Source organism: Eumetopias jubatus, unplaced genomic scaffold (genome assembly GCF_037043125.1).
Source record: "Eumetopias jubatus isolate StellerSeaLion01/CBP00866 unplaced genomic scaffold, mEumJub1_p1.0 scaffold_30, whole genome shotgun sequence".
Taxonomy (NCBI): domain Eukaryota; kingdom Metazoa; phylum Chordata; class Mammalia; order Carnivora; family Otariidae; genus Eumetopias; species Eumetopias jubatus.
In genome coordinates this window covers 497,862-517,929 of record NW_028274836.1, presented here as the reverse complement: position 1 = coordinate 517,929, position 20,068 = coordinate 497,862, and the positions used below count along the sequence as shown (strand labels likewise).

Here is a 20,068-nt window from a genome sequence, read left to right as displayed (position 1 = left end):
AGTAGCAGGATATAAATCAAAGCACAGAAGACAGTTGCATTTCTATACACTAACAAGACAGAAGAAAGAGAAATCAAGGAATCGATCTTATTTAGAATTGCACCTAAACCCGTAAGATACCCAGGAATAAACCTAACCAAAGCGATAAAATATCTGAACTCTAAAGCCTACAGAATACATATAACTGAAACTGAAAAGACAGAAAGAAATGGAGAAATATCCCATGCTTATGGATTGGAAGAACAAATATTTTTAAACTATCTATACTACTTGGGGGGGGATGGCAGAGAAGTAGGGGACCCTATTTCACCTAGTCCCCTGAATTTAAAGTCTTTATATCCTTGTTGATCCTTGGATTAGATGATCTGTCCATTTCAGTGAGGTTGCTGTTGAATTTCCCAGCTCTTATTGTGTGTTGTCAATGTGTTTCTTTGCTTTCAATATTAATTGCCTTATGTAATTGGCTGCTCCCATGTTAGGGATATAGCTATTGACAATTGTAAGATCTTCTTGTTGGAGAGACAGTTTAAGAATGATATAGTGTCCTTCCTCATCACTTATTGCAGTCTTTGGTGAAAATCTAAATTGTCTTATATAATGATTGCCACCCCAGCTTTTTTTGGTGTCAGTTTGCACAGTAAATGTTTTTCTACCCTCTCACATTCAATCAGGTGGTGTTTTGGGGTCTAAAATGAGTCACTTGCAGACAGCATATGCATGGGTGTTGTTTTTTTAATCCAATCTATTACCCTGTGTCTTTTGATTGGGGCATTTAGCCCATTTACATTCAGGGTAACTATTGAAAGATATGAATTTAGCGCCATTGTATTGCTTCCAAGGTGACTGTTACTGTATCTTGTCTGTGTTCCTTTCTGGCCAATGCTGCTTTTATGTCTCTCTTTGCTTAGAGGACCCTTTCAATATTTCTTGTAGGGCTGGTTTTGTGTTACCAATTCCTTTAGTTTTGGTTTGTCGTGGAAGCTTTTTTTTATTGTTATTTTAATAACCATACATTACATCATTAGTTTTGGATATAGTGTTCCATGATTCATTGTTTGTGCATAACACCCAGTGCTCCATGCAGAACGTGCCCTCCTTAATACCCATCACGAGGCTACCCATCCCCCGGCCCCCCCTCCCCTCCAGAACCCTCAGTTTGTTTTTCAGAGTCCATCGTCTCTCATGCTTGGTCTCCCCCTCCGATTTCCCCCCTTTCATTCTTCCCCTCCTGCTATCTTCTTCTTCTTTATTTTCTTACCATATATTGCAATATTTGTTTCAAAAGTACAGACCTGTGATTCAACAGTCTTGCACAATTCACAGCACTACCCATAGCACATACCCTCCCCAATGTCTATCACCCAGCCACCCCATCCCTCCCACCCCCCACCACTCAAGCAACCCTTAGTTTGTTTCCTTATATTAAGAATTCCTCATATCAGTGAGGTCATATGATACATGTCGTTCTCTGATTGACTTATTTCACTCAGCATAACACACTCCAGTTCCATCCACATAATTGCAAATGGCAAGATCTCATTCCTGTTGATAGCTGCATAATATTCCATTGTGTATATATACCAGTTCTTTTTTTTAAGATTTTATTTATTTATTTCACAGAGAAAGACAATGAGAGAGGAAACACGAGCAGGGGGAGTGGGAGAGCGAGAAGCAGGCTTCCCGCAGAGCAGGGAGCCCAATGCAGGGCTCGATCCCAGGACCCTGGGATCATGACATGAGCTGAAGGCAGACGCTTAACAACTGAGCCACCCAAGCACCCCTTATTTTTTTTAAAGATTTTATTTATTATTTGTGGGTTTTTTTTTTAAGATTTTATTTATACACATCTTCTTTATCCATTCATCTGTTGATGGACATCTTGGCTCTTTCCACAGTTTGGCTCTTGTTGTCCTGCAAGCTTTTTATCTGTCCTTCTACATTCAATGACAGCCTAGCTGGATATAGTATTCTTCGTTGCATATTTTTCTTGTTTAGTGCCCTGAATATATCATTTCCATCTTTTCTGGACTGCCAGGTCCCTATAGATAGGTCTGTTGCCAGTCTATTATTTCTACCATTGTATTATACAGATCTCTTCTCCTGAGCTGCTTTGAGGAATATCTCTTTGTCTGAGACTCATAAGTTTTACTATTAGAGGTCGGGGTGGTGACCTATTTTTATTGATTTTGAGAGGGGTTCTCTGTGCCTCCTGGAATTGGTGCCTGTTTGCTTCTGCAAATTAGGGAAGTTCTCTGCTATAATTTGCTCCACTATATCTTCTGCACCTCTCTCTCTTTCTTCTTCTTCTGGGATTCCAATTATTCTAATGTTGTTTCGTCTTATGGTATCGTTTTTCTCTCGAATCCTGCCCTCGTGATCCAGTAGTTGTTTATCTCTCTTTTTCTCAGAGACTTTATATTACAACATTTGGTCTTCTATATCACTGATTCTCTCTTTTGCCTCATTTATCCTAGCAATTAGTGCCCCCATTTTTCATTGCACCTCATTCATAGCCTTTTTGTTTGACTTGGTTAAATTTTAGTTCTTTTATTTCTCCAGAAAGGATAAATTCCATGCTTTTTTCAGATCCAGTTAGTATTCTTAAATTCCTGTTTCTGAAATCTAGGTCCAATACCGTACTAATGTTCATATTGAGTAGGTCCCTGGGAGTTGGTACTACCTCTGCTTCTTTTTGTTTAGATGTTTTTTTTCTGTCTTGTCATTTTGTCCAGAGGAGAATAGATGAATGAGAGAACAAAATACTAACAGGGTAACAACGTCCTCAGAAAATATACTCTAAACAAATTAGAAAAGACCTGAAACCATGGGGAAAGAAAGGGAAATTAAAAAAAAAAGGAAAAGAAACAAAAAAAAGAAAAAGATAAAAACAGAATATGATCAAATATGGTCAAGCTGCTGTAAAGATCATTACCACACACTAGATTTTAGCTGTATTTTGGTCTCTTAGAAGAAAGTGCCCCCAAAATTTTAAAGAAAGAAAAACTTATATATGTACAAAAATGAGGGTTGGTATGATGAAGGGATGGAATATATAAAGATGAGAATTATAAAAAATTTTATTAAAGGAATTGATGAGATAAGAAGTTGTTTGAGAAAAGAAAGAAGAGGATTTAAAAAAAAAGAAAGGAAAATAAAAGGGAGAGAATGTGATCAGGCAGGAGACTAAAACAAAGCCATACACTAGATATTTAAGGTATAATTTGACGTTAGAAGAAACTGTATCTCAAAATTTTCCAGAGAGAACAAGCCAAAAATAAAGGTAACTAGTATGAAGGGACAGAACATGACTCTAAAAATTAAAAATAATAATGTTTCTTAAAAAAGGGATTGATAAGATATTGGATGAAAAAATGGGAAAAAAAGATAGTTAAAAAGAATTAACTTTGAAAGACTAAAGAATCATGGTAAAAAATCCATGAATTCTATGTGCAGTATTCCCCTAGAGCTGGAGTTCTGCTGTTCTCACTGATCAGTAAACTTGGTCTTGGCTGGCTGTTCGTGCTGATCTTCTGGGGCAGGGGCCTGTTGCCCTGGTTCCCAAATGTCTTTGCCGGAGGCAGAATTGCCCTGCCCTTACTGGTCCAAGCCTAATAATCTGCTCCGCTTTGCTCTCAGGAGCTTTTGTTCCCTGCAGCCTCTCCATAAAGCTTTGGAGGATGAGAGTGAAAATGGCGGCCGCCTAATCTCTGCCACGGAGGAGCCGAGAACTCGGGGGCCCCACTCCTCAGTGCGCCCCCAGAGGAAAGTAGTATTCACTCCTGCCTCCCTGATCTCTGGCTGCACCCTGTACTCACCCGGCCTGTGACCGAGCATTTCTTTCTCTGTCACCCAACTCGGTGTGGAATCTCCACAATGTCCTACCTTCCAGAAAGTGGTCGCTTTTCTGATCAAAGAGTTGTTGCTATTTTTTTTTCGATCTCCTGTTGAGTTTGTAGATGTTCAGAATGGTCTGATCCCTCTCCAGCTGAATTCCTGGGACCAGACGAAATCCAGGTCTCCTACTCCTCCGCCATCTTGCTTTCCACCTCCCCACCCCCACTGACAACTCTTACACTCAGAAAGAGGAAATTGAAGTCACCAATGAGAGTTAAACTTTTCTTCCGGCCACAAAAGGAGAGAGAGTCAAATCCAAATGCTCGTGTTGTTGATTAGGAACTTCTAGATGCAAAGCTGTCGCCATGGCCCATAAAAGATGTGCCAGTAGAGGAACCAGCTGGGTGTGAGGCTGGGAGGAAAGAGTTCAAAGCCTCTGAGTCAGAGGAGGTGGTTTGCCACACACAATCATGTGCAAACCCACAAGCAACTAATAGTGTCGATCAAACCACCCCACATACATGGCGATGGCCAAGTCCACAATTTCCCTCTCACGTGCCGCCCATCTAAGCTGACTGATTTCAGTGTCCTGCCAGGCTCCACACCCATAGCTTCACAAGATGCCTGGGAGCTGACCTGATGTCATCAGAATTGCGTTCCCCAGATGTGGAGGGCATCTAGACACAAAAATATGTAGCTAAACAGTCCTGATTGGTGGGGCGAAGGTTGAAAATACCAGGGCACGTACGAAATCAATATAAAAAAAAAGTAATACCAAAAAAAATATATAAAAATGAAGGGGAAAAACAAAAACATTCAAATGAAAAATGATGAAAGTTCCAATACATAAAAAATAAATGTAAACAAAGAAAAGAAAGATAGAAAACAACGTAATGCAAGACAAGGGAACTTAATTAGGAGGCTCGTCATGGGTGGCCAAAGGTGGTTGGAGTTGCACACATACATGGCAAAATCTGAAGCGATTATCGAAGTGCCTTTACGTGGTCCGGTCCTACACAGAGTCCAAGAATCTCAACATCATGATTCGATGTCAAGGCTGTAATCTCGGAGAAAAGCCAGTGGGATTGGGAAAGGCACATTGCAACCAGAGGAGGGGGGGTCATGTCCACTTGCCCAGGGCAAATACTTGGCTCAGGTGGTCCCGATGTCCTCCTGAAGACCTCTTCCGCCAAAGGTCTGAACCACTAAAGGCAGGGCTACCACAGGAAGCTGTCAAAATGATGGGGGTGGGACTTCAAGGGGTGGGCCATCCCAGGCATTGATAAGTCCCATGATCCGGGTCCTACCCAGTCGGCCGGCCAGTGCTCTGGAACCCAAGTGACTCCATCAGCATGGCTCCCACCAGCACATCAAAGAGTAAGTTTCCATCCAATTTCCTGCTCCCTGCAGGCATTTTCCAAAGGCCCTGATAATTTTACAAGGTTCGGGAAAGTAAAAGAGACCATATCGATTGCCAGCATACATGCTGGAGGGATTGTGATCCAGGGAGGATTGGGGGAATGGATAGAGTGAGGCTTGCATATGGCTGCCATCAGAATGAAAACTGCAGTTGGTGCCCGGGATTCCCAACAAGACTCCCTCTTTTGCAAATAGGCAAGCTAGATCTCAGGTGGGAAAGAACAGGAAAATATTCAGCACCTATTTCAGGTGTCATTTACAAAAAGAGAAGTTTCACCTCACTGAGTAGCACTTAGGATATTTTGTTGGAGTTCACCTTGGTGGTTTTTAGGAGCAGTGGGTTCCTCTTTGTTTCTCCTAAGGTCCTTTCACCTCTTCATCCCAACCACAGGGTTCCTCAGTTCATTGCCATGCCATCACATGGTTTGATAGCATTTGGTATTTCCCTAGATGCGTGCCTATCACTCATTCACATAGGCAGATGGTGGACTGCCTGTCCTATCGAGCAGCCCCTTAGTTGGATCCATGAATGGCAAAGGCACAGGAAGCCCCAGCCTTGGAAGGTGTACACAGGGCAGGAAGTGAAGAGCTGAGACCGAACCACCGCTTTGCATTCCTATGAAAGCCTTCCTAATATGGTTGTCATTTTCCACCAACAGTCTCCCTCCCATGCGGATCCCGAAGGAGGAGGCTTGTTTTGAAGCCGATGCAGCAAGGGGCTCTGCACGCATTGTTCCAACAGAACCCGTACCCAGGCATCGCCACCAGAGAACGACTGTCCCGAGAGCTAGACATTCCAGAATCCAGGATCCAGGTAGGTTTGAACTTCACTTGCATTTTCCCTGGGGGACAAGTCATGGACAAAATCAGTCCAAGCCACTGCATGTCAATCTACATGCTGAGCTCGGAAGCTCAGAAGCTTTGGCTCCTGTATGTGCATCTCTTTTAAGCCCCTGTCCTTTGAAGTCATTCTAAATCATTCACTCGTGGAACCCAGGTACTATTGGAGGGCCAGGCCTGGGATATTTCAACAGGTCAACACATCTTCGCTGACTTTCCCTAGAGATCATTTTTCCTGAGTTATCTCATGGTCCACACAAAACACTATGAGACCTTATGTATGAGAAAAAAAAAAAGCATATAGATAGATAGATAGATAGATAGATAGATAGATAGATAGATAGATCATGTCCACCAGTGTTGCCTGACCATCGGTTCTTCTTTTGCAATTTAGGTGTGGTTCCAGAACCAGCGCACGAGACAGCTAAGGCAGAGCCGATTGGGGTCTGCCAAATCCCAAGGGCAAGGGCCAACACATGGACAGGAACAGCCTCCATCTTGGACTCAAGGTGACTCCCCATCATACCAAATGGGTCTCTTCTTGAGCTTTTCCTTGACACAGGAATGGGTATGCATGGGCTTCCATGTGTTTGCCAAGATGGCTTAGCAGAGGAAACCATGACCACTTGTTCCAGCCGCCTTTCTGTTCCCAGAGATGGACACTGTGCATGCACCACCTGTTGGGCGGGTGCATTGTTTCTGGGCAAGAAAGGCTTTGAATCTTCTTGTCCTGAAAATGTAGGAAGGACAGAGTCCTCTTCTGGGGTCACCTCAGACTTAGATTCAAGCACTGGCTTGTGTGCATGGGTCCATGGTGAACTCAAGACTCAGGGATGGAGAGGACATTGAGAAAATGGAGAAGCATGTGAGAACAGACACACACACACACACACACACACACACACACACTCACACACATGTATGCAGACGGACACCAATATCTCTTTCTACACTGGATGTGCCAGTGGTTTCAAAGCCCTCCTTTCTAACTCTATTCTCTTTTTAGAACATTTCACAAAGGATGGCAGGAGAAAACGGACATCGATTTCTCCATCCCAAACCAGTATCCTCCTTCAAGCCTTTGAGAAGAACCGCTTTCCAAGCATTGCTACCAGGGAACACCTGGCCAGCCTCACAGGTCTTCCGGAATCCCGCATTCAGGTACATATTCAGAGTGTGGCACATGAGTTTTTCAACGTGGAAGGGATAGTGGTGGGGAATCGTGGGCTCCGTGGACCTATCCACAGGATCAAATGCCCAGGCAATGGGGGGATAGCCTTGAACTTGCAAGTGAGACACCGCCCAAGGAAGAATTTCCAAACCAAATGGTGCGTGTGTGTGTGGGGGGGGGAGTTGGCAGCGTACATGCGTATAGAAATGGTGAGCAGACAAAAGAGGGGAAATAGAAATATTGGCACCTATCTAGAGATCACACAAACTGTCAGCTCTTGAGCAGCTAGTAGCACTCTCCATGTGGCCCTCAGAATTTCCTGAGTGTGAGTGGGGTTGCTGTCCTGCGTGTGGCAACCTGTTTGTCAGGGTCCTGGTCCTCAGGACCACAGAGCAGGAATGGATTCTACCCGCAAACCACACCTTCTCTGGATAACCTAATCATCCAGGATAATTGTCCCAAGGATTATTGGCAGGTGGGTGAGAGGTCCCATGTGCCCTGGTTGAGAAAGCTCTGCAGAGAGTGGTTCCTGGTATAGGAGTTGTGAAATGTCCTTATGGTATATGGAGGCTGACTCTCTGGAAGCCTCTCCTTTGGGACAAGAGCCAGTGACCCTGCTTCAAGCGGGCCTTCATGGGCTCGTACTCTGAGAAGTCGTGTCCCTGGACACAGGGGAAGCTCAACATGCTCAATCCTGAAAACTCTTCTTTCCATGTAGCAAAAGGAGGAGAGGGAGTACCAAATCTGAATGCGAGTGTTGTTGATGTGGATTCCTGGCTACCCATACCTTCCTCTAGACCCATAAGAGATGTGCTTGTAAACTTACCTATCATGTGGATCCGAGGCCAGTAGGCATGAGTTGAAGGGCTTCAAGTCAGAGTTGGTGGTTTGCCATTCGGGTTACACCGAATCAGACACCAGAGAAGGGAAAAGTGTTAAGAGACGTCCTGAGGCATTCCGGAGGACTTGGAGTAGCCTGGGGAAGGAGGGGCAGGTGGTCAGCTATGTCTTTGTCCCAGGGCTCCTGAAATGGCTGGGCAGAAAGCTGCAATTGGCAATCAAAGAGACGGCAAGTTAGGGACTGAACAGCAGGCAGAGCAGAGCTGAGCGCCTGCCATTCAAGCCTATCAAGGGGGGATGGACTCCAGGCCAGGTGTCCAGTTTCCCTGGGTGTTCACCTAGTTTCCAAGGGCCAGGTGAAAGGTATGGACAGAGCTACCCTGAGATTCAGAACAAGAGTCCTGGCCTTCTCCACGAGATATCCCATGTGGACATAGGGGGGAAAGAGTGCTGACATCTATCCCTTCTTCTCATGTCCACATGTCTTCTCTGTCCCAGGTCTGGTTCCAGAACAGAAGAGCTCGGCACTCAGGGCAGAGCAGAAGTGGCCCCATGAAGGACATGGAAGCAGACCCCAAACCCAGTCCTTATGTGACAGTCCCAGTGGAACCAGGCCTTCTGGCCAGTGTCCCTGTAAGCTCTCCCCAACTGGCTCTGTCCAATACTCTGGGAAGCATGCAGGGCTTTCCTGCAGGGACAACTCCTATTCCCTGCATGGGCTTTGACCCTCCAGTTTTCTGTGGGGGCCCTGGGTGCCAGGCCCTGGGGGCCATGATGGTCCAGCCCACCCAAGGTGGGCAAGGAGGAGACAACTTTCCTGCTGCTAAAGGCCTGAGGAGCTGTTCCTTGACCGGACCGACTCTGGTAGGGAGTCTCTTCATTCAACACGCACTTCTTTGTCCCCCATCCCAAGGGGAACACCAGCAGCAACATGAGCGCACTGGCATGACACCCCTGCCCTTCCAAGACTACCCTCAGCCTCTAGCTGACAATCCTTGCCAAGGGTTGAAGGAGGCAGGGCACGCCGGGAGAAACTCCACTACACAGTGCACGGGCGAGGGGTCCCAGCTTGTCATCGGCACAGGACAGGCTCAGGATGGGGCAGTTCTGCAGCCTGCACATGCTGAGATGCCTGGCTGGGAGCAGCAGGCACTTCCTACCGCAGGGCTGTCTGCTACTCTCAACCCAGAGCACCAAACCTCTGCAGAAGCCTCAAGTTTTTTAGAGGATCTTTTCACAACCACAGAGATGGAAGAAGACACACACCCTTTTCTGAGTGGGTGTTTGCCACAAGAGGACCCTCTGGGACCCCTGGAAACACCCCTCAGTGAGGAGGAGTTTCATGCCTTACTGGCTATGCTGCATGACTCCACATGGCCTCAGGCCTAGGCACAGGGAGGCTTCTTCCTCCCCACCCAACACTCATTCAGATGTCCTTTCCTGAGATGCAGTCCTAGCGGGTCAGCAAGGAGGAGAAACAGGCAGCATTGTGCATGATCCGGAGGAAGACCAATGCACAAAGCAGCATCCATGGCTTGGAAAGACAGAGGAAGGCTATCCTTTCTGCCCTGTGCGCAGGCCTCCATTGCCTTCCCGATGAGCACCACGCTCCACAAAGCCTCTGAATGCACCGTGGGCACTGGGCTATGGGCACCCTCCCAGACACCTAATTGATCAAAATCACTGTCAGGACACACAGGTGACCTCTTCCCTGCCATCACCCGTTCCTCTGTGGCCTGGGAAACCCTGGGCCTGGCAGCCAAACCAAGAAAGGGGGAGAGTTTGAAGAAGGACACCTCCACATGCCTTTTCCTTCTGCCCAGTCAGATCGTCCCATCTCCAGGAGCTGAATGGGTAGACCAAGACAGGATGCTACACATCTTGACCATGAGAGCCCAGGGTCATAAATCCATCCTGGCTGGGATAGGCTGGGAACCAGCAAAACAGGAAATGACTGCAGTCTCCCATCGCTGAGTGATTCTGTCCCAACCAACGTCTGGAATGCCCTGGGGGCTTTGCCTGGCATCTTTGCCCCGGGCAAGCCTTTCCAAAGAACACAAAATGGCAGCACGAAGGGCCACAGCCACTCTCAGCAGGCATTCCAGGAAGGGTACGACTGTGTCTCATTCTTCAACCTTAGCATTTGTTTTCTCTTTTGTTGGTATGTATCGGCATGCCTCTCTACCCACAGTGTGCCTTCCCTTCTCAGGAGGAAAGATGTTCCCAGTCAGCCTCTTGGTGGCCTTCTGTCAGCAGGGTCACCTCTCTCCACTGCAAGGGCTAACTTGGAGGAAATCCATACTGGAATCGCAAGCTCGAGGGGAAAATCCATTGGTCAAATAAATCTATTTTTGCCTCTGCAATGTGATCTCTTGGTTGTGATTTGTTCCATTTCCCTCCTCTCCACTCATGCCTGCCAATCTTCAGAGATGTGAGATGCTTCCTGGCCCTGGGACCGGCTGTGGAAGCCATTGGTATGCCCAAGTCCAGTTCACAGCTTTGGGCCCAGACAACCTCATGGGGCAGCACTTACACTACCTGGCGGTCATCAAGCTTCGCCTGGTTGACAGTGCCTGATGGTCAAGCATTCCTCCAAGGGATGTAGGGTGAACCCAAGTGGCACACAGTCCATGCACATTGTATTTGACCCCACTGTTCTCAGCAGTGGCCAACTTCATACCTAAGGCTCATCCTACTGTGCTGGCAATGAATCTTCCTTCCTTTCCTGCTCTTTGCCTCTGCCACCTCTCCTTGTCTCTATTTCTTCAGACCTCTGTCTCTCTGTGTCTATCTCTCCCATTTTATCTCACTTTCTGTCACTACTGGACACACACAGATATCCACACTCTCAGCGCATCATGCTTATGCAACTCAGAGTACGGGCACTGATCATCCAGAAAGGATCGTGGGTCAAAACATTTGGAAGAATAAGGTGGGAATTGGCACGTTTTTTCCCTTGGGGTTTTATTCTACCCCTACCTATTTGCCACATGCCCTTGGAGAGGAGAGATTGTGAATCTGGTCATTTGAGGCCCCACCCCCTCCATGTCCAACACATCTGTGTTTCAATGGGGAAGGAACCAGAGAATTCCTATCTTGGTCGCTTCTTTTTTTTTTTTTTTTTCCTTTAGATAGATTCTTTTTTTTTTTATTTTTTTATTGTTATGTTAATCTCCATATATTACATCATTAGTTTTTGGTGCAGTGTTCCATGATTCATTGTTTGTTCATAACACCCAGTGCTCCATGCAGAACGTGCCCTCCTCAATACCCATCACCAGGCTAACCCATCCCCCTACCCCCTCCCCTCTAGAACCCTCAGTTTGTTTTTCAGAGTCCATCATCTCTCATGGTTCGTCTCCCCCTCTGACATACTCCCCTTTTCTTCCTCTCCTGTTATCTTCTTCTTTTTCTTTTTTCTTAAAATATGTTGCGTTATTTGTTTCAGAAGTACAGATCTGTGATTCAACAGTCTTGCACAATTCACAGCGCTCACCGTAGCACATACCTTCCCCAATGTCTATCACCCAGCCACCCCATCCCTCCCACCCCCGACCACTCCAGTAACACTCAGTTTCTTTCCTGAGATTAAGAATTCCTCATATCAGTGAGGTCATGTGATACATGTCTTTCCTGATTGACTTATTTCACTCAGCATAACACCCTCCAGTTCCATCCACGTCGTTGCAAATGGCAAGATCTCATTCCTTTTGATGGCTGCATAATATTCCATTGTGTATATATACCAGCTCTTCTTTATCCATTCATCTGTCGATGGGCATCTTGGCTCTTTCCACAGTTTGGCTATTGTGGACATTGCTGCTATAAACATTGGGGTGCACGTACCCCTTCGGGTCCCTACATTTGTATCTTTGGGGTAAATACCCAGTAGTGCAATTGCTGGATCGAACGGTAGCTCTAATTTCAACTGTTTGAGGAACCTCCATACTGTTTTCCAGAGTGGTTGCACCAGCTTACATTCCCACCAACAGTGTAGGAGGGTTCCCCTTTCTCCGCATCCCCGCCAACATCTGTCGTTCCCTGACTTGTTAATTTTAGCCATTCTGACGGGTGTGAGGTGGTATCTCATTGAGGTTTTGATTTGGATTTCCGTGATGCCGAGCGATGTTGAGCACTTTTTCATGTGCCTGTTGGCCATTTGGATGTCTTCTTTGGAGAAATGTCTGTTCATGTCTTCTGCCCATTTCTTGATTGGATTATTTGTTCTTTGGGTGTTGAGTTTGATAAGTTCTTTATAGATTTTGGATACTAGCCCTTTATCTGATATGTCATTTGCAAATATTTTCTCCCATTCTGTCGGTTGTCTTTTGGTTTTGTGGACTGTTTCTTTTCTTTTTTTTTTTTTAAAGATTTTATTTATTTGACAGAGACACAGTGAGAGAGGGAACACAAGCAGGGGGAGAGGGAGAGGGTGAGGGAGAAGCAGGCTTCCCGTGGAGCAGGGAGCCCGATGCGGGGCTCGATCCCAGGACCCTGGGATCATGACCTGAGCCGAAGGCAGATGCTCAAAGACTGAGCCACCCAGGCGCCCCTGTGGACTCTTTCTTTTGCTGTGCAAAAGCTTTTTATCTTGATGAAATCCCAATAGTTCATTTTTGCCCTGGCTTCCCGTGCCTTTGGTGATGTTTCTAGGAAGAAGTTGCTGCGGCTGAGGTAGAAGAGGTTGCTACCTGTGTTCTCCTTTAGGATTTGGATGGACTCCTGTCTCACGTTTAGGTCTTTCAACCATTTGGAGTCTATTTTTGTGTGTGGTGTAAGGAAATGGTCCAGTTTCATTCTTCTGCATGTGGCTGTCCAATTTTCCCAACACCATTTGTTGAAGAGACTCTCTTTTTGCCATTGGACATTCTTTCCTGCTTTGTCAAAGATAAGTTGACCATAGAGTTGAGGGTCCATTTCTGGGCTCTCGATTCTGTTCCATTGATCTATGGGTCTGTTTTTGTGCCAGTACCATACTGTCTTGATGATGACAGCTTTGTAATAGAGCTGGAAGTCCGGAATTGTGATGCCACCAGCTTTGCTTTTCTTTTTCAGTATTCCTCTGGCTATTCTGGGTCTCTTCTGGTTCCATACAAATTTTAGGATTATTTGTTCCATTTCTTTGAAAAAAGTGGATGGTATTTTGATGGGGATTGCATTGAATGTGTAGATTGCTCTAGGTAGCATTGACATCTTCACAATGTTGATTCTCCCAATCCATGAGCATGGAACGTTTTTCCATTTCTTTGTGTCTTCTTCAATTTCTTTCCTGAGTATTTTATAGTTTTCTGAGTACAGATCCTTTGCCTCTTTGGTTAGATTTATTCCTAGGTATCTAATGGTTTTGGGTGCAATTGTAAATGGGATCGACTCCTTGATTTGTCTCTCTTCTGTCTTGTTGTTGGTGTATAGGAATGCCACTGATTTCTGTGCATTGATTTTATATCCTGCTACTTGACTGAATTCCTGTATGAGTTCTAGCAGTTTTGGGGTGGAGTCTTTTGGGTTTTCCACATACAGTATCATATCATCTGCAAAGAGTGAGAGTTTGACTTCCTCTTTGCCGATTTGGATGCCTTTGATTTCTTTTTGTTGTCTGATTGCTGTGGCTAGGACTTCTAATACTATGTTGAATAGCAGTGGTGAGAGTGGACATCCCTGCCGCGTTCCTGACCTTAGGGGAAAAGCTCTCAGCCTTTCCCCATTGAGAATGATATTCGCTGTAGGTTTTTCATAGATGGCTTTTATGATATTGAGGTATGTACCCTCTATCCCTATACTCTGAAGAGTTTTGATCAAGAAAGGATGTTGTACTTTGTCAAATGCTTTTTCTGCATCTATTGAGAGGATCCTATGATTCTTGCTCTTTCTTTTGTTAATGTATTGTATCACGTTGATTGATTTGCGGATGTTGAACCAGCCTTGCAGCCCAGGAATAAATCCCACTTGGTCGTGGTGAATAATCCTTTTAATGTACTGTTGGATCCTATTGGCTAGTATTTTGGTGAGAATTTTTGCATCCATGTTCATCAAGGATATTGGTCTGTAATTCTCTTTTTTGATGGGGTCTTTGTCTGGTTTTGGGATCAAGGTAATGCTGGCCTCATAAAATGAGTTTGGAAGTTTCCCTTCCATTTCTATTTTTTGGAACAGTTTCAGGAGAATAGGTATTAATTCTTCTTGAAATGTCTGATAGAATTCCCCTGGGAAGCCATCTGGCCCTGGGCTTTTGTTTCTTGGGAGATTTTTGATGACTGTTTCAATTTCTTTAGTGGTTATAGGTCTGTTCAGGTTTTCTATTTCTTCCTGGTTCAATTTTGGTAGTTGATACATCTCTAGGAATGCACCCATTTCTTCCAGGTTATCTAATTTGCTGGCATAGAGTTGCTCCTAATATGTTCTTATAATTGTTTGTATTTCTTTGGTGTTGGTTGTGATCTCTCCTCTTTCATTCATGATTTTGTTGATTTGGGTCATTTCTCTTTTCTTTTTGATCAGTCTGGCCAGGGGTTTATCAATCTTGTTAATTCTTTCAAAGAACCAGCTCCTAGTTTCGTTGATCTGTTCTCCTGTTCTTTTGGTTTCTAGTTCATTGATTTCTGCTCTGATCTTTATGATTTCTCTTCTCCTGCTGGGTTTAGGCTTTATTTGCTGTTCTTTCTCCAGCTCCTTTAGGTGTAGGGTTAGGTTGTGTATTTGAGACCTTTCTTTTTTCTTGAGAAAGGCTTGTATTGCTATATACTTTCCCCTCAGGACTGCCTTTGCTGTATCCCAAAGATTTTGAACAGTTGTGTTTTCATTTTCATTGGTTTCCATGAATTTTTTAAATTCTTCTTTAATTTCTTGGTTGACCCATTCATTCTTTAGTAGGATGCTCTTTAGCCTCCATGTATTTGAGTTCTTTCCGACTTTCCTCTTGTGGTTGAGTTCTAGTTTCAAAGCATTGTGGTCTGAAAATATGCAGGGAATGATCCCAATCTTTTGGTACCGATTGAGACCTGATTTGTGACCTAGGATGTGATCAATTCTGGAGAATGTTCCATGGGCACTAGAGAAGAATGTGTATTCCGTTGCTTTGGGATGGAATGTTCTGAATATGTCTGTGAAGTCCATTTGGTCCAGTGTGTCATTTAAAGTCTTTATTTCCTTGTTGATCTTTTGCTTAGATGATCTGTCCATTTCAGTCAGGGGGTGTTAAAGTCCCCCACTATTATTGTATTGTTGTCAATGTGTTTCTTTGCTTTTGTTATTAATTGCCTTATATAATTGGCTGCTCCCATGTTCGGGGCATAGATATTTACAATTGTTAGATCTTCTTGTTGGATAGACCCTTTAAGTAGGATATAGTGTCCTTCCTCATCTCTTATTACAGTCTTTGTTTTAAAATCTAGTTTGTCTGATATAAGGATTGCCACCCCAGCTTTCTTTTGGTGTCCATTAGCATGGTAAATAGTTTTCCACCCCCTCACTTTCAATCTGGGGGTGTCTTTGGGTCTAAAATGAGTCTCTTGCAGACAGCATATGGATGGGTCTTGTTTTTTAATCCAATCTGATAGCCTGCGTCTTTTGATTGGGGCATTTAGCCCATTTACATTCAGGGTAACTATTGAAAGGTATGAATTTAGTGCCATTGTATTACCTGTAAGGTGACTGTTAACTGTCTGTTGTCTGTGTTCGTTTCTGCTCTTTGCTGCTTTTAGGTTCTCTCTTTGCTTAGAGGACCCCTCTCAATATTTCTTGGAGGGCTGGTTTTGTGTTTGCAAATTCCTTTAGTTTTTGTTTGTTCTGGAAGCTTTTTATCTCTCCTTCTATTTTCAATGATAGCCTAGCTGGATATAGTATTCTTGGCTGCATATTTTTCTCGTTTAGTGCTCTGAGGATATCTTGCCAGTCCTTTCTGGCCTGCCAGGTCTCTGTGGATAGGTCTGTTGCCAATCTAATGTTTCTACCATTGTAGGTTACATATCTCTTCTCCCGAGCTGCTTTCAGGATTTTCTCTTTGTCTCTGAGACTCGTAAGTTTTACTATTAGATGTCGGGGTGTTGACCTATTATTATTGGTTTTGAGAGGGGTTCTCTGTGCCTCCTGGATTTTAATGCCTGTTTCCTTCCTCACATTAGGGAAGTTCTCTGCTATAATTTGCTCCAATATACCTTCTGCCCCTCTCTCTCTCTCTTCTTCTTCTGGGATCCCAATTATTCTAATGTTGTTTCGTCTTATCATATCACTTATCTCTCGAATTCTGCCCTCATGATCCAGTAGTTGTTTCTCTCTCTTTTTCTCAGCCTCTTTATTTTCCATCATTTGGTCTTCTATATCGCTGATTCTCTCTTCTGCCTCATTTATCCTAGCATTTAGTGCCCCCATTTTTGATTGCACCTCATCAATAGCCTTTTTGATTTCGATTTGGTTAGATTTTAGTTCTTTTATTTCTCCAGAAAGGGTTTCTCTAATAACTTCCACGCTTTTTTCAAGCCCAGCTAGTATCTTTAAAGTCATGATTCTGAACTCTAGGTCCGACATCGTACTAATGTCCGTATTGAGTAGGTCCCTGGCTGACGGTACTACCTCTTGTTCTTTTTGCTGAGGGGATTTCTTTCGTCTTGTCATTTTGTCCAGAGGAGAATAGATGAATGAGAGAACAAAATGCTAACAGGTTTACAACGTCCCCAGCAAATATACTGTATACAAATCAGAAAAGACCTGAAAGCAGGGGAAAAGAAAGGGAAAGAAAGAAAAAAGAAAGAGAAAAAGAAAAAAAAAGAAAAAAAAAGATAAAAACAAAAACAAAACAATACAAAAAAGGCAGAATATAATCAAATATGATCAGGCTAGTGCATAGATCAGTGCCACACACTAGATTTTGGGCGTATTTTGGTTTGTTAGAAAAAAGTTCCTCCTAAAATTTTAAAGGAAGAAAGACATATATGTACAAAATAAGGGTTGATACAATGAAGGGATGGAAGATGACTGTAAAGATGAAAATTATAAAAGATCTTATAAAAGGACTTGGTAAGATAAGTTGTTTGAAAAAAGAAAGAAGATTTAAGAAAAAAAAAGGAAAAAGGGAGAGACTGTGATCAGGCAGGAGACTAGAACAAAGCCATACACTAGTGATTTAGGGTATATTTTGATCTGTTAGAAGAAACTGTACCTCAAAATTTTAAAGAGAGAACAACTTATATATATATGCCAAAAATAAGGGTAACTACTATGAAGGGATAAAATATGACTCTAAAAATGAAAAATAAAAAAGGTTGTTTTTTTTTTAAAAAAAGGGATTTATAAGATGTTGGTTGAAAAAGGGAAAAATAAAAATAAAAAAACAGTCAAAAAAATTAACTTTGATGAAATAACGAATCATGGTAAAAAAAAAAAAAAAAAGCCATGAATCTATGTGCAGTATTCCCCTAGCGCTGGAGTTCTCCCATTCTCCTTGATCGATCAACTTGGTCTTGGCTTGCTGGCTGTTTGTGCTGATCTTCTGGGGGAGGGGCCTGTTGCTGTGGTTTCCAAATGTCTTTGCCGGAGGCAGAATTGCCCCGCCCTTGTTGGTCCTGGCTAAGGAAGCTGCTCCGGTTTGCTCTCAGGAGCTTTTGTTCCCTGCAAGCTCTCGGCACAGCTTTGGAGGACCAGGGCAGAAATGGTGGCCTCCCAATCTCCACTCGGAGGAGCCGAGAACTTGGGGCCCCGCTCCTCAGTGTGCCCCCAGAGAAAAGCAGTCACCTCCGTGTCCCCGGTCTCCGGCCGCACTCCGTGCTCACCCGGCCTGTGACCGAGCGTTGCTATCTCTGGCCCCCGACCCCGCGCGGAGTCTCCAAATCCAGCAGATCCCTGCAGTGTGTTCCCGCACCGCTCCTCCCCGGGAAGGAAGGGGAGTCTCCCCGGATCTGCTGCTTGTTGGGTCCCTGCTGGGGGAGCCGTGCCCCAACTGGGCCGCAGATCACAGTTTATGGCAACCCCGAGATGAGAGCCCGCGCCTCTGCTCCGTATCTGCAGCCGGCTTCCCTGCTCTGATACCTGGGAGCTCTGGCGCACTCAGGCACCCCCGGTCTCTCTGTGACCCCAAGGGTCCTGAGACCACACTGTCCCGGGAGGATTCCACCCCCCGCTTAGCCACTGCAGCGTCGTCCCTCCGCCGAGCCAACTTCTAAAAGGTCCGATTTTGTGCTCCGCGGCTCTATCACTTGCCAGAAGTGGCTGGCGGAGGCCCCTCCCCCGCCGTCTATCCTCCCGAATATCGCCTCGGATTCACTTCTCCGCACGCCCTACCTTCCAGTAAGTGGTCGCTTCTCTGTTCAGAGAGTTGTTGGTACTCTCCTGTTCAATCTCCTGTTGAGTTCGTAGGTGTTCAGAATGGTTTGATCCCTATTCAGCTGGATTCCTGAGACCAGATGAAATCTAGGTCTCCTACTCCTCCGCCATCTTGCTCCGCCTCCCTATCTTGGTCGCTTCTATCCAAATAGATCTCCATCTCTATCCACATTCACATATGCACCAATATATCTGTATCTCCATGTCTCCATGCATCCAGACCCATGGTGTATCGTGTTTATCTCTCCATAGATATAGGTTGTGCTAGAAGGCTTCCACATCTCTCTTGCCCTAGTGTATCATTGTTCCAGTTCCATCTATGGACACATCAACCTGTAGCTTCGGTAAACAGACTGGAAGTGTCTGTCTCTCTCCCTGAACAGAGAGGGATAGAATGTCTGAAAGGTGCTTGGCGGAGCTCTCCTTGGGACAGACTGGGCTTTCATTCTGTCTAGAGAAGACACGTGGAAGGACGGCTCACTTGCAGTGGTGGGAATACTGCGGTCTGATCTGAGAGTGTCTGGGAGGTCCCTGGAGGGGGATGGCACTGCTGCACATAGGAAATGGAGGGAAGAAAAGACCTGTAGCCACACTGGGGTCCAAGGCCAGCCAGGCCAGAGGAGTCTCAAGTCTGGACTTAAGCCCTGGAGTCTGTCCTGTCAACAGGTGGCCTGTTCCATCCATAACGGTGAGCTTTCAGGGCCTTGGTATGTGTGCAAAACGGAGCCACTACTCTGGGAAATCACCTGCCAGAGAAGGTGTCCACGTGGAAGCTGGCAGGAGTCCACCAGCTACCAGGCTGTTACTTATGGCCTTGGAGGCCGTGGCCCCAGGGGCTCTCATCTGCAAGGATACCCTCCACAACTGTGCCTCCCTTGGGATCCCTCAAACTGATCCTCTTGCTCTTGGGGTACCCTGGCCTGGGAATGAGTGATCAAGAACAAGACCCACATGTCTGCAAAACATCCTCTTGGGGCATGAAGGCTGCTCCCAGTCTTGGTCAGAGTCAACCTCAGGCACTGCCTGTTAACCACCTGCACTGTAGGGACAGAGAAGTCTACAAAAGCAACAGAGAGCCATGCCAATGGTAATTTGCCCTGAGCAGCTCCAATCAGGACTCGGGACTTGGATAACCTCGGGGGAATACGCTTTCCTGAAAGACACTGTTTTGAGGATGCTGCCCCCAGAAAAGTTGTAGGGCACCCTCTCTGCAGCCCTCTGCCCATGCCTCTCCTTGTGCTACAAGCCACCACTTGGACAAGGCAAGCCAGAAATGGACATTGGAGAGACACCAACCATCTGGCCAAGGCTGAAACCCAAGGGCTTCCAGGTTAGGCATTCCCTCTCTTTCTGCAGATGCTGTTTCCGTGACCTAAAGCCACTGATTTCTCTGGCACCGAAACACAAGCGCACACCAGCAAACACTCAGACATACAGACACCCCCACCCCCACCATTAGCGATTGCTAATGGACTGCCTTCAAGTCCTGGGAGAATGGGTCCCTTCACCACTTATTTCTACTGGGTTCCACTTGTCTCCCTCTAGTACACCTGATGGACTTTCAGAGACCTGTGGTCAAAAGGATACAGGAGGAGAATTTGGGTCAGTGTGTACCATTTTCTGTTGGACGATTGGTAGGTTCTTTGCTTT

General features: G+C 45.3%; 1 protein-coding gene across 1 annotated transcript; it reads left to right on the top strand.

Annotated features, from left to right (window-relative positions):
• The first annotated feature begins 5,959 nt into the window (after positions 1-5,959).
• LOC114204149 (double homeobox protein 4-like protein 4) lies at positions 5,960-9,493 on the top strand. The gene is made up of 4 exons (XM_088020483.1): positions 5,960-6,067; positions 6,488-6,602; positions 7,100-7,254; positions 8,603-9,493. Exons 1-4 carry the CDS (start codon positions 5,960-5,962, stop codon positions 9,491-9,493), a joined length of 1,269 nt encoding a protein of 422 aa, XP_087876609.1.
• The last annotated feature ends 10,575 nt before the right edge of the window (positions 9,494-20,068 follow it).